The sequence below is a fragment of the Biomphalaria glabrata genome, chromosome 1 (genome assembly GCF_947242115.1).
Source record: "Biomphalaria glabrata chromosome 1, xgBioGlab47.1, whole genome shotgun sequence".
NCBI lineage: Eukaryota > Metazoa > Mollusca > Gastropoda > Planorbidae > Biomphalaria > Biomphalaria glabrata.
In genome coordinates, this window is record NC_074711.1 from 29631112 (window position 1) to 29644216 (window position 13105).

At 36.6% G+C, this 13105-nt stretch overlaps 1 protein-coding gene across 8 annotated transcripts in view; it reads left to right on the plus strand.

The window, feature by feature from the left end:
* Positions 1-13105, plus strand: part of LOC106062648 (3-keto-steroid reductase/17-beta-hydroxysteroid dehydrogenase 7-like) — a 25994-nt gene that overhangs the window by 6834 nt on the left and 6055 nt on the right. For all 8 annotated transcript variants that reach the window (XM_056031481.1, XM_056031473.1, XM_056031503.1 and 5 more), the window contains exons 2-5: positions 5881-5971; positions 7875-8078; positions 8374-8466; positions 11439-11553. In XM_056031481.1, the coding sequence (XP_055887456.1) occupies positions 5881-5971; positions 7875-8078; positions 8374-8466; positions 11439-11553 (503 nt within the window). The remainder of the gene's footprint in view (positions 1-5880; positions 5972-7874; positions 8079-8373; positions 8467-11438; positions 11554-13105) is intronic.

Sequence of the window (13105 nt, forward strand, 5' to 3'; positions counted from 1 at the left end):
CACGTGGTCCAGTTGAGTCCTCTTAACACATGCTCCATTAGTCTTTCAAAGGTGGCTGGGGCGTTGCAGAGTCCAAAAGGCATCACGGTAAATTGCCAGAGACCATTACCAGCAGAGAAGGCCGTTTTATCTCTGTCCTCGGGGTGTAGTCCTACTTGCCAGTAACCGCTCTTCAGGTCAAGGGTGGAAAAGATCTGTGACCCAGCAAGTGTGTCCAATGTGTCGTCAATCCTAGGAAGCGGGTAGCTGTCCTTGTGTGTGGCGTCATTTAATAATCTATAGTCGACACAAAATCTCGTGGATCCATCTTTCTTCTTTACCAAGACGATGGGTGAACACCATGGACTGTTGGATGGTTCAACAACCCCTTGCTGCCTCATCCGTTCTATGATGTCCATAGCTTCTTGGTGTTTTGCTAGCGGCAGGCGACGTGGTTGCTGTCGTATAGGCCTAGTGCTTCCTGTGTCTATTCGATGCTGGATTAGATTTGTCCGCCCAAAGTCCATTTCATCAGATGGCAATATGTCAGAAAACTCTCTGAGGAATTGTTCTGCTTTGGTGTACTGTTCTTTCGACAATATCGTTTTGACTTCTGTCAGAAATTTAGTAACCTGCGGTTCACTGGACTCGAGTCTTTCGACCGGGTTTTCACTGCTACAGTTTCTTATCATCTCAAGAGCATGGCAACCAGCGATGGTGCTACCTTTCCGAAAGTGTTTCTCTACTGTACCGAGGTTCATAATTCTTACGGGTACCATTAGGTCTTTCCCAATCGTGACTAGTGCCTTTCCTACTGCTATTCCGTTGTGGTTGGTGTCCAAGCTTTCTACCAGCGCTGTTCCTGTCGTGGGATAGCCGTCCTCAATTTTCCCCCAAATGATCATTTCAGACTTCGCAGGCAAGGTTGTATTTTCCACCAACTCAATCCTTCTGACTCGGCCATCTTCTTCATTCTCGTCGCCAAGCAAGGGTACTTCGAGGTCTCCACATTGTAAAGTGCCTCCGCCGATATTTAAGGAAAAGCCATATTTCAGCATAAAGTCGAGCCCTATTATGCAGTCATCTGTGACGTCAGCAATCAGGAATTCGTGTTCGAATGACTGATTCCCGATCTCGACTGTTATGTCGATCAGGCCTTTTATGGGCATCAGTTCTCCACTGGCTGTTTTCAACGAGTAGGCTCTAACTGGCGTTTTCTTGCTACTGTCCACTTTATCCGTCCGGATGACTGATCGTGAGGCACCAGTATCTAGGAGGAAGTGATAATTTTGACATCCAATTTTTCCGATGATTTTCAGACTCTTACTCTGTCCTAGCACGGCGACCGGGATGATGGTTGTAGGGGCTCTCATTCTCTGTGTCGCCGGGTTCTGCCCCTTGAAGCCGGCGCGTGCTAGTTTCCCTGGTAGCCCCGAGAATTTGGTCGTGCATACCTTTCTGATCTGTAATGGGTTCCAGTTTGTGCAAATCTTCTAGTGCAGCTTCTTTGTATATGACCGAGTTCACCACAATTCCAGCATCGTACAGGAGCCCTAGGTTGATTTTCTGGTATCTGGTTTGTTCGTCGTTCGTCTAGTGCCTCTGTCACCCTTCTCACAAGTTGTTCAAATTCTTCCTCTTTGACTTCCAGCTTTCGGCCTTGATGAGTGCTCCCTGATGCGTCTTTGGCGGCTTCATATGAGAGAGCGTATACGAGGGCTTCACTGGCCTTACGTCTACCACTAACTCTGGTGGCTTTCTTTAACTCGGGGTCTCGAAGCGCATCAATGAAGGCGTCTGTGATAATGACCTCCAGAAAATCTTGTGCGGCTGTTGGGTAGGCCAGATGTGTGAGGCGTTCGATGTCTGTCTCTAGCTCCTGTAGTGTTTCATCGGGGCGCTGTTGTCTGGTCTTTAGTTGCACACGATATACTTCTTGCAGATGTTCATCCCCGTATCGGAGTTCCATAGCCTGGACAAGGGCGGCGAAGTCTTGCTGGTTCGGTAGAGACTGTAGCAATTCGGAGGCTTTTCCTCTTAGGGATAACACAAGGGCTGTTGCTTTCTCCTCCTCACTGTTCCATTTGTTAACTTTGGCTGCTGCGTCAAATTGTTTCTTGTATACTGACCAGGACACGGAACCATCAAATACGGGGTGCTTCATTTTCCCGGAGACTTCAGGTACAAATGACGTCATATCTGCTTCTGGTACATTTGTGTGCTTGCGTTGGACTTGTATCTTCATTTCGTCGATGGCCTTCTCTACTGCGTCGACCCTCTGATTCATCTGCTCGTCAATGTTGGTGATTCTCTCCTCCACAGCATGTATGCGTTGGTTCATTGCCAATAACTCCGTTTTGATTCCAGAGTCCATGGCGTCTATCTTGTAATTGGTGTTTCTTAGCTCCTCACGAACCGCTGCCATCTGCTCCTGTTTGCTACTGGCGATCTGTCCCTGCATAGCTGCCATCTGTCCCTGCATAGCTGCCATCTGTTCTAGCAAGTCCGGTTCAACTTCAAAAAGATACGTGTCCGGATCTTCTTTTTCGTTCACCAGTTCTTCCCGAAGGCGTGCTTGTAAGGTTTCTTTGTTTCCGCTCGTCTTCAGATCTCGATTATGGAGTTCTTGCCTCAGTTCCTTCACAAGGAGTTGGTCTAGCGTTTTCGTAGTAGCCATTGCAGATCCCACTTCTGACACCAGTTGTTACGAATCTCACTATTCAGGCTCTCTGCAAATTGCACCAAACGTCACCACCAACTTAAAGAACTTGACAACTCTGGGCTTGAAAATAACGTAATAGTTTAATGTCAATAAATAACAGCCAATACTGTACAATTGGCAGCACGTAACACAAGACTGTACAAATATCTCTCCGCCGTATCAACTCTTGCACTGGTCTCTCTGTCTCGTCTTGGACTTGTACTGAGCCGTTGTAACGAACTGTAGATCGGGAAGTTGTGACTCCTGGTCTCTGATACCTTCGCTCTTTATATAGGGTCCCTGCTGGCCTTCTCGAACCGGACAGAACGCCGCTCGACGTTTCTGGGTGGTCAGATGACTACAACTCTCGTGACGCTCCTGAGCTCTGTTCACGTCGGCGATCCTTCCCGAACTGTCCTGTTGACACTCGACTCGGCTGACAGTCGTAACTCGTCACGGTTGACCGCTCATCTAGCGCTGGCCTGGGGCGATTTGCGTCGGCTGACTACACACACACCACTACCCCCATCTGTGCCACCACCAGGTTTATAACAATATAATATATAATTATAATATTATTGATTAATATAGATTTAAGATTATAGAGTATAGAGTAGTTTATGCTATTCGGACACCTATCCCTATTTATAGTACTAGTAGTATATAGTATAGACTAGTATAGCCCCATAGTGGCCATAGGCTATACTGCCTATACTCTATACTATAGCCCAAATTTGAAAGTTTGACTTTGACAGCGCATTATTTTACAATCATTGGTTCAACATAGAAAAGAAAATGAAGTATCAAAATCTTCTTTAGTTAAAGGAGAATAAGGATGACTACTTATATTTGTACCCCTAACCTATATTTGTTATATATGAGGCTGTGTGTGTTTTCATTTAATTCGGACAAATTATTAATTATTGTCCATTAGTTGAAGAATAAGAATCTGCTTTCAGTTTTTTTGTAAGTTAAACCTTCACCAAATAAAAAAATAAAATAAAAATTTGACCTAGTTCCTGAAAGTCAGTGTTCAGATATAAAAATCTTACTGTATATATAATAGAATATATATATATAGAATAATAGATAGATCTAGGTCTAGATCTATATTTAATTATTTATTTACTTAGACTAACTTAGAGTCTTAGTCTTTAGTCTTAGAATAAGTTAGAATTAATAGCATCTAGACATATAATAATCTAGTATCAGGTGACCAAGCCTCGCTCGGTTGAATAATTTGTTAAGGAAGGATGTATACCCAACAAAGTCATTTTGGGAATATTTTTGTAATTACGAAAAGTCCTCCTCCTGCAGTCTAGACAAACCACAACTCACGTTGTGTCGTTTTACAATGCATCTTTTGTGTAAAACTATTGGGCTATTATTGGCTTGGAAGAAAGTCTTTGCAGTCTTAACTTCTAAAATGATTATGTTCTGACATTTAATGTTGCAATTAGTATATTCATTATGGGTTTAGTTGGAAGCATCAAGTGATGCAAAATCTCTACGTTATAGGGTAAAACGTGCACCTTGTTACAAAGTAAAATAGCACATTTTTTCCTTAGAGACTTAAAAACATTGCGTTAGTATTCCAAAGAAGCATTATTGTGGGGCATCTCTGTTGTGCCGTCCACCTTTCAGCTCACTAAAAAAAAGTGCCCTGCCCAGCGCAAACTGTTAGACCATAAGACGTTCATACCATTTCGCAAGAATATCGCTGTTTGTAGTGCACCGTATGTCCATGATTGTGTGCAAAATCTTTGGTAAAAGTGTTCAAGAAGTGTTCTAAAGTTGCTTTCTATAAAATACTCATGTCTCAGATCCACAAAGAGGGGTTGAGAGAACCACTGCTTGGTAGACACTAATTTTTGTAGAGAGGCGGAGCGATTTATTTCACCACACTCTTGCTTGGAGGCTTCCAAAAGCACGACTATCCCTGATCACATATCAACCTCCCTTAAAAGCAGTGCGTCATTTGAATCCTCAATAACACTTAACAATACTTGTTTAATTACTCAAATAAGAACAGTTACCACTAGATAGCCTACACAACTCCAACTCCAAATCTCCAAGAATATATCAATATTTTAATATCCAATATTGCTCAAGTAAATATTAATAAACACAACACCAGTCCATCAACTTATAAATATATAAATGCATAAATACCAGTCCAGGAAGTAAACGTCCAACCTTCCTGGACCGGGAGCAAGACCTTACTGACTTAACACATACTCTCGCACATTCAACGAAGACTTAATCACTCAGTTCACAACACGTGCAACACTTCGCATTCATAACAAGGGGATATAACAATCATACCAAAATATCAAACTAACATTCATTCTTGCCATACCTCTCCCTGACACTATGCTTCCCAGATATGTCAAGTTATCTACCACGTTAAGGGATGTCTATGCGCAATGATGCATGGAATACCAAAGGCAGTCTGGTTCATTGCTCTTCTCATTATGTAGTTGATGGCTAGGAGGAAAAGGAAGGGAGATAAGATGCACCCCTGTCTCACATCTGTCACGATGGTAAAAACTGTTGTTCCCTCTTCTGTTTTAATGCAGCAACTAGACTGGCTGTAAATGTGTCATAGGATCTGGACGAATTTTTCTGGGATGCAGTATTCTCTAACTATTTTCCATAGTGATTCTTGGTTAACACTATCAAATGTTTTTTTGAAGTCCACGAAACTGATCATTAGCCGTTGTTGGTACTCAAGACTTTGTTCTATAGATGATATTTCGTAGAACGAAAATGTGCTCTGTACATGATCTGCCTCTTCGGAAACCTGCTTGTTCTTCTCTGAGCCTTTCATCTCATTTACATGTTTTAGTGTACACTAATTTTATTTTACTAATGTAAAAAAAACAGCCTTTATTGATAAAAAGTCATCTTGACCTTAGTGAAACTTTAATACATGAAAAAAGTGTGCTAAGTTTTTAACGGTCGTTGACTGTTTGATCATAATAAATTTGGTATCGTTGGAAAGCTGAATGAATTTTCTAAGTGTATCCCATGGTTGAAAAATGTATATATATGTATGAAGACCTATTTTTTTTCCTTGTTAGAAAATTTCTAATTTTTCTGATTAAGATATTTTGGAAATAGTAAGAGACAAAAATTTAGAGGAACCTCTTTTCTTTAGTAAACTCAAGAAAATGTCATAAAAACTGTTTCTTTTTCAGATTTAAAATCTAGTTCTGTTAATGAGATGGAATCAATTCAATCATCAATTTTACAAAAATCTAAAGTAGCTGTGATAACAGGAGCAAATGCGTAAGTTAAAAGTTTCAAATTGTCACAAACATTCATCATTCAAGTCTGTTATTGATATAGATCTACTTAAAAAATTTAAGGTCTAGATTTAGATTAGCTCTAGATTTAGATCTCTATTTATATTATTTATCAAAACATGTAATTCTTTTCTAGTAGATTATATTCTACTTCTAGAGACATTTGCTAAATTATGGCAATTTTATATATATATTAGTTCTAATATTGATCTAATAGTCTGGTAGATTTGTCTAGAATCTTTTGAGCAGAACAGTGTTCTGTATGGCCTTAATGAACTTTGAACTTATGTAGCTGCTTGCTTCCCACTTGGTGAAACATAGGCTGGCAGATCAAGAATACACTCAAAATTGAGCTAACATTTTGATTACATTGTGGTTCTGTAAAAAAAAAATGAAAACAAAATTAAATGTTGGAGTGTACCCAATGTGTAACTATTAGATTAAAGTAGTGCTTGTAAGATAACAATACCCAGCATTTTTAACTGTATTAATATCAAATAGATCAATATGAAAGATTAGTTTGAATAGTACACTTTAAAGTTAACATACAATTTTCAATTAATGGACTCCTTAACTATTAGCTCACTAGTGACATTTTTCATGACTTAAAATAATTCCAAGGTTAAGTTGTTTTGTTTCCATTTTCTACAATCTGTTTGTGAAGTGGAACTTTGTGATAATGTTTAACTGCTGATAGAGTCTCAGCGCCATACCGAATTCAATGTAACTATACTCTTCCTCATATTAAGAGTGTTGTTTAAAGAAACAAAATCATCACAGATATTAAATCTTTTTTTTTTTTTTCATATTTTTATACTTGAAAATAATTGCTAAACAAAAAATGTATTTTTAATTTTCATTTAAAATGTGTAAATTATTAATCACAGAACCTAAAAATAATAAAGCAGGTGTCACAAAAATTTTCTTTAAGTGTTCCATTGTAGATAGAGTAAATGAAAACATTGGTCTAGAGGAATCTAGGACTTATAATTTATTCTTAGTAATCTACACAATAACAATACCCTGAAAATGCATGGAATTTGATTTTAGCCAAAAATAATGCTGGAAAACCTTGGAAGAACAGCATTTTTCTTTGGAAAAAAATTAAAACTTGGAATTTTTCTATTATGACTTTAAAAAAAAAAAACAACAACCAAAATAATTGAAAAAAAAAGGCAATTTTCCCCGCACATATTATTTCATTGGATAATCTCTGCTTAGTGCCATTAAATGACTTGTAGTTGACAGCAGTAAAATGCTCTTATCAAATGTTAATTTATATTTTTTTAATGTTCAAGATTTTCTTAAATATTAGGATCAGCTATTGGTAATGTCTAAAACTTTAATTTCAGAAAAAAAACATCTATTTCAAATATTCCTTTCTTAAGGAGTATTCTGACTACAATTTTATTCCTAGTTTGTTTTTAGTGAGATTAATTTTGAATTAATATTTCAGTAAACTTCCCCTTTCAGACCTTGCGATCCAGAGGGCAGATAATGTAAAGATTATCTGTTTCTGTGGCTTATGGCTAACAAGGGTGTCATGTGACAGCACATTGACCTGCTGCCTTAACTTTTCCCCAACTAATGTCAGGTACCTATTAGAACTGGGTCCCGATATTAAAAATCTCAGTCTTGAACCTGGGACTCCCAGTTTGGAAGCCAAGCGCTTTACTGCTCGACCACTGCACCTCTTAATATTTCAGTAAATTTGATTAAAGATCTTTGTTATTTGAGATGTATAGTATGAAAGAGTAAAGCTAGAAAACATCTCTGACAATTGGTCTTCTTTTTTTTTTTCCTTTGCTTTTATAATTATTAAAAAATAGAAAATTTAAGAGTTTTTTTTTTGTTTCTGATGACTGACACTATATTGATATTTTCAGAGGTCTTGGCTTCACCTTGGCAGACCGTCTTCTATCCTTCTATCCAGATATTCAAATTTGCTTAGCCTGTAGGAATAAAGAGAGAGGGCTAACAGCAGCTGCGGCTTTGACTGAAAAACATCCAAAAGCCAATGTTCATGTAGAGATTCTAGACACATCAAGTGTAGCTTCAGTTTTAAGTGGCACTGAAGCCATTAGAAAAAGGTAAGTCCAAGTCTTTGCTTTAGCTAGAATATACCAGGGACTTCATATCTTACAACCATTACTCTATAGAATTTTTGAAAAAAAATAAATTAAAATCATTATGCCAATTAAAATAAAATTAGACCTTCAGCTGCTATCATGTTTTGTACAAAACTGTCAGTGTACTTCATTTTGTATCTCTATATGCATTTAGTATAGTAATAATATTAAGTTCATTCATTACACTTGGGGAACAAAATTATATTGTTTACATTTGATAATGAGTTGTTACCAACTTTGAGCTTACTCTCTGCAGGTATGATCACATTGATTATCTCTATTTAAATGCTGGCATTATGAAAGTGACTGGTGTTGACTGGAATTATTTCTGGAAAGGATTGTTATCAAGGTAATAAGTCACAATTTATCTTTGTTGGTAGGTGTTTAAGTTGAAGCTACTGTCAGTTCATGACCAATATGGGTTGTTGTTTTTCTGTTAAGCCACACATGACATAATGATATAGTTAGATGCATTTTGTGATAGCTCAGCTTATGTCTCTTTTGACTTAAAAGTTTATAATTTTCATTTCCCACTCCAATGTGAAAGTGATTGTGCTGATGTTGAACACAAGCATTTGTGCAACCAAAGTCCCACTACCTTTATGACATTCTTTAGTTGACACATTATCATGGGAGTAGCTGGGGGGGTTCAAACACACCCACCCTTCGAAATGAAAATCCCCCCCCCCCCCCCCCAGGTGGCGGGGTCAGAATTTAGTGACTGATTTTTGCTTTGATTTTGTTTATTTTAGGTGAGATTTTAATACTAAACCATCACTTGCCCCAGCACAACCAATGTGGTTTTGAGTTTAAAATGCCCTACCCTGGGGGTTTTGAGTTTAAACCCCCCTACCAGGGGTGGTCGAGTTTAAAACCCCCTACCAGGGGGGTTCAAGTTTAAAAACCCCTACCAGGCGGGTTCAAGTTTAAAAACCCCTACCAGGGTTTTTTGCAGTTAAATCCCCCTCTTAAAAATAATTTTTTTTTAAATTCCAAGATCACCGTTAAGGAAGATTTTGATTTTAAACACCCCCTCCAAAATTTATGATAAACCCCCTCTTCAAAATAAAAAAAAAAAAATTACACACTCAAAATTCTATGAGCTTAGCCAAAGGGGTTTTGAGTTTAAACCCCCCGCCAGCGGGGTTTGAAGCTAACAAACACATCTTCAGTGTAAGAAAAAAAGCAAATTACGCACTCAAAATGCTATGAGCATTGTAAAAAGGGGTTTTGAGTTTATACCCCCCTTCAGAGGGGTTTGATGTTAAAAAATACCTCTTCAATATAAAAAATACCTCTTCAACATAAAAAAGCAAATTACACACTAAAATTATTTGAGCGTAGCCAATCCTATTGGGGTTTTTAGGTTTAAACCCCTTTCCTACAGATGGCTTTTTTTTTAAAGTTTAAAACCCCTCCAGATGGTTTTGAGTTTAAAATTCCCCTACAGAGTGTTTTGAGGTGGAAAACGTCTATCTTCAATATTATTCTAATGCAAACTACAGTTACTAAATTTTATTACTGTAACTAAATGGGGTTTTGAATTTAAAAAAAAAAGCTCCAGAGATTTTTTAGTTTAAAACCCCCAACAGATGATTTTGACAATAAAACTTCCTTTTTCGATATAAAATCTAAAGCAAACTACAGTCACTTAATTCCAAAAGCGTATTCAAGATAGGTTACACATTTCTACCAGTGGCGGGTCTCCATTAATAAAGTGCAATGAAATTGAAAAACACTAAATGTGGATCAACAAAGATGGCTAAGACATACTTTAGGAGTCAGTTATAGAGATCGGGTCTAAATCATGGAAATCCTATGCCGAAGTGGGAGTCGACCCCTGAGTAAGATTGTGATAGAGCGTCGCATGAGGTTTGCGGGGAATGTTCTCCGACAAAATGAATTACGCATAAGAAGAGTTGCGATGACATCCTAGTACAACTTGGCGCCACACATTCATGGAGGTCCTCAGAGCAGGTGGGAAGAGGCTTCAGACATTACCAGTGACAGATTTTTATGGAAACAGCTTGACGGCAAATGCGTCGAACGGCGCGGGAGGGTCTAAGTCAGTAAGAATAGCAGATTAGGTTTTTGAAATACATTTTTTTAAAAGCAGGAAAATGCACTGTAGATACCTCAAAATATACATTTTGTTGGCTTTCAATTGGCGGCGGGGCTACGCCCCACGATGGGGGAGCTCCTAGCACTCCCCCAGACCCCCTTGCCGGCAATGGCAGGGAATCTACAATTTTTCCACTAACTTCAGGAAGAACCTATTCTAGGGCACAATAAACGTCTTCCGAAAGAATGGTCAGAATCTAGTAAAGATTATGTACACACACACATAAATAAAAAAAATTTCGCCGGGGTGGGGGGGGATTCAAAACCACCACACACACACATGCGCGCGCGAAAAAAAATCATGGCTACGCCCATGCACATTATATTGATCATATTTTATAAGTGTTTCTTTAATATTAAATGACTTTTTCAAGTATTAAAACTTTTTTTTAATAAATATTATCAAAAGAATTACTTGATGAATTAAAAAATACATTGAAAAAAATATAAATTTGTGATTGAACGAACTGAATTCAAATAATATTTTTTAAAATACTTGCACTGTGATCAGTTGCTAGAATTTGTGTTCTTAAAAGATTTTTGTCCCCAATAACAAAACCTGCTATAGTGTTTGTGTTTTAATTTGTTCAGATCTAAAAAATAAAGCCTTCATGTTCAAAAATAAGTTTTCAGATTGTTTTTAAAATATGTATGCCTATATATGACACATATGTAAAAAGGTGAAAAGCAAACTGCCCTATTTCTATAATTTTAATGATCTTTATCATGCTGAAAATAGGTGTAAGAGTTACCCATTATGAAATGGTGTCAAGAGAAAAGATTCACAGATAACTAGTTGAATCATCAATTGTTCCCAACTAATAGTTTACTATATCAAATGTTTCATAAACGCTTGATTCATGAAAAATGGTTCATTGGGTTGCAGAAGAGCTTTTTTATTGCATTGATCTCTTATTAAAGTCAGCTGCAGTGAAAGTAACATATATTGTTCATCACTTAGTCACTTGTTAAATTTGCACAGAACATAATTATGGAACAAATTTTTGTTAAACTATTAGTCATTGAACTTTATAAAACAAGGTGAAATTATAAATAATAATAAAAAAATAATAATTAAATGTGTCTGGGTCTTGCCTGTAACTAAAAAAGATAATTTAAGATACATCATACATTATAGCATTTATTTTCTAACCAAATTTTAAAATAAATTTAATAGTATTTTCTATAATACTTTTCCAGTCGAGTATTTTATATGTTTGCTACTGGTGAGGGGCTTTTGTGTCAAGAGGATGGTGTGACAGAGGATGGGCTCCAGTGTGTCTTTCAGACTAATGTATTTGGTCATTATGTCATGGTAAGAATAAATAAAGGATTATAATGTACATAAAAAGAAAAATGAATTAAAATTAATGTTCTAATATTTTTTGGCACATTTCATTATACCAACCAATGTTGTTTGCGTATTGGATATGAGTTGACTAGGGGACATCCTAAAATCTCAAAAATATGAGTATTTATTTGGTATTGAACATGAAACTTTAATTTTTAAAACCACTGACATTTTAAATTGTGCCATTCAATCTCATTTAGAACTAATGCTAAAATATATAAATATCTCTGCAAAGAGTTTATTTATAGTTGTGGTGTTAACGCATGGAGAAGGACCTTGCTTTTTTATACAATTTCTCTTTCATGTCACTCAAAATAAAGGAACAATATTCTCGTTTAACAAAAAAAAAAAGACAATTTAGTACAATTTAATACAATTTATATTCATTAATATACTTAAAAAAAAATTTTCTGAGTAAATGATACAACATTTATCAGATAAGTAATTTTTGTTACCATTTATGTTACTCTTAACAGTTGGCACTTTTTTTGTGGATAGGCATGCTCTTGTTGGATTTCCATTGTTTATATGCCTTTAAAATAAGGTTGCAAGATAAGATAACCAATGAGGAAGTGTTACAAAGAGCAGGGTGCCAGGACATCCGCTCTGTTATCAGCAAGAACGCCTTGGCTGGCTTGGCCACGTTCGTAGAATGCCAGTAGGTCGGCTTCCACAGGACATCCTGTATGGCAATCTAATAGAAGGCAGGAGAGCTGCTGGTCGCCCACTTTTACGTTATACATATGTATGCAAAAGTAATATTTCAGTATACTGTATAGCCATCTGTCAATTGATGCAATTAGACTGGTCCTTTAGGAACAAAACTTTTCACTGAAAGACACAAGTTTACAGTTATTTGTCTTGATTTAGAATAGTTTAAAATTACAGTTGATAACATTTTCTGACACTTCATAGAATGGTATCTTGAGCTCATTATTATCTCAGCTTTTCGAAAATTCATTGTATAAAGTCATGTTATGAATTAGAGAATGATGTTTATTTAGCTGATTTATCTATGTTGCTACACTTTACATCTATTCTAGTGATGCTAGTGCATAAAATTACAGTTTCATAAATTCTGATTTTTTTTTTTCAAGAATGTATAATGTTTGCTCCCTTCCTGTCAGTCCTTGGTTAATCTTATTTTATTATGTTCAGCTTGAACAAGTTTTTCCCATACTGGTGATAGTTCTTTATTTAATTCTTTTTGTAATACAGCTCTTTAAACTCTTTTAGTAATACAGTTGAGATGCCATCTAAGGCAAATGTTTGTTTTTTCTTTTGGTTTTGCCTGTCAACAATTCACTAAATATTAGACTTACAAAGATATAGGCACCCTTGTTTAAACTAACTGGTCTCTACAACTAATCTACATAGCATGTAAAATACAATTAACCAGCCCAATGTTACTTAAGTGAAATGCCTTTCAAGAAAGCTGGGCTCAATTTTGTTTTTATACTTCTGGTCAAGAAGCTTTTTATAAAAATAAAAAAATTGATTGCAGTTTAACTTTTTA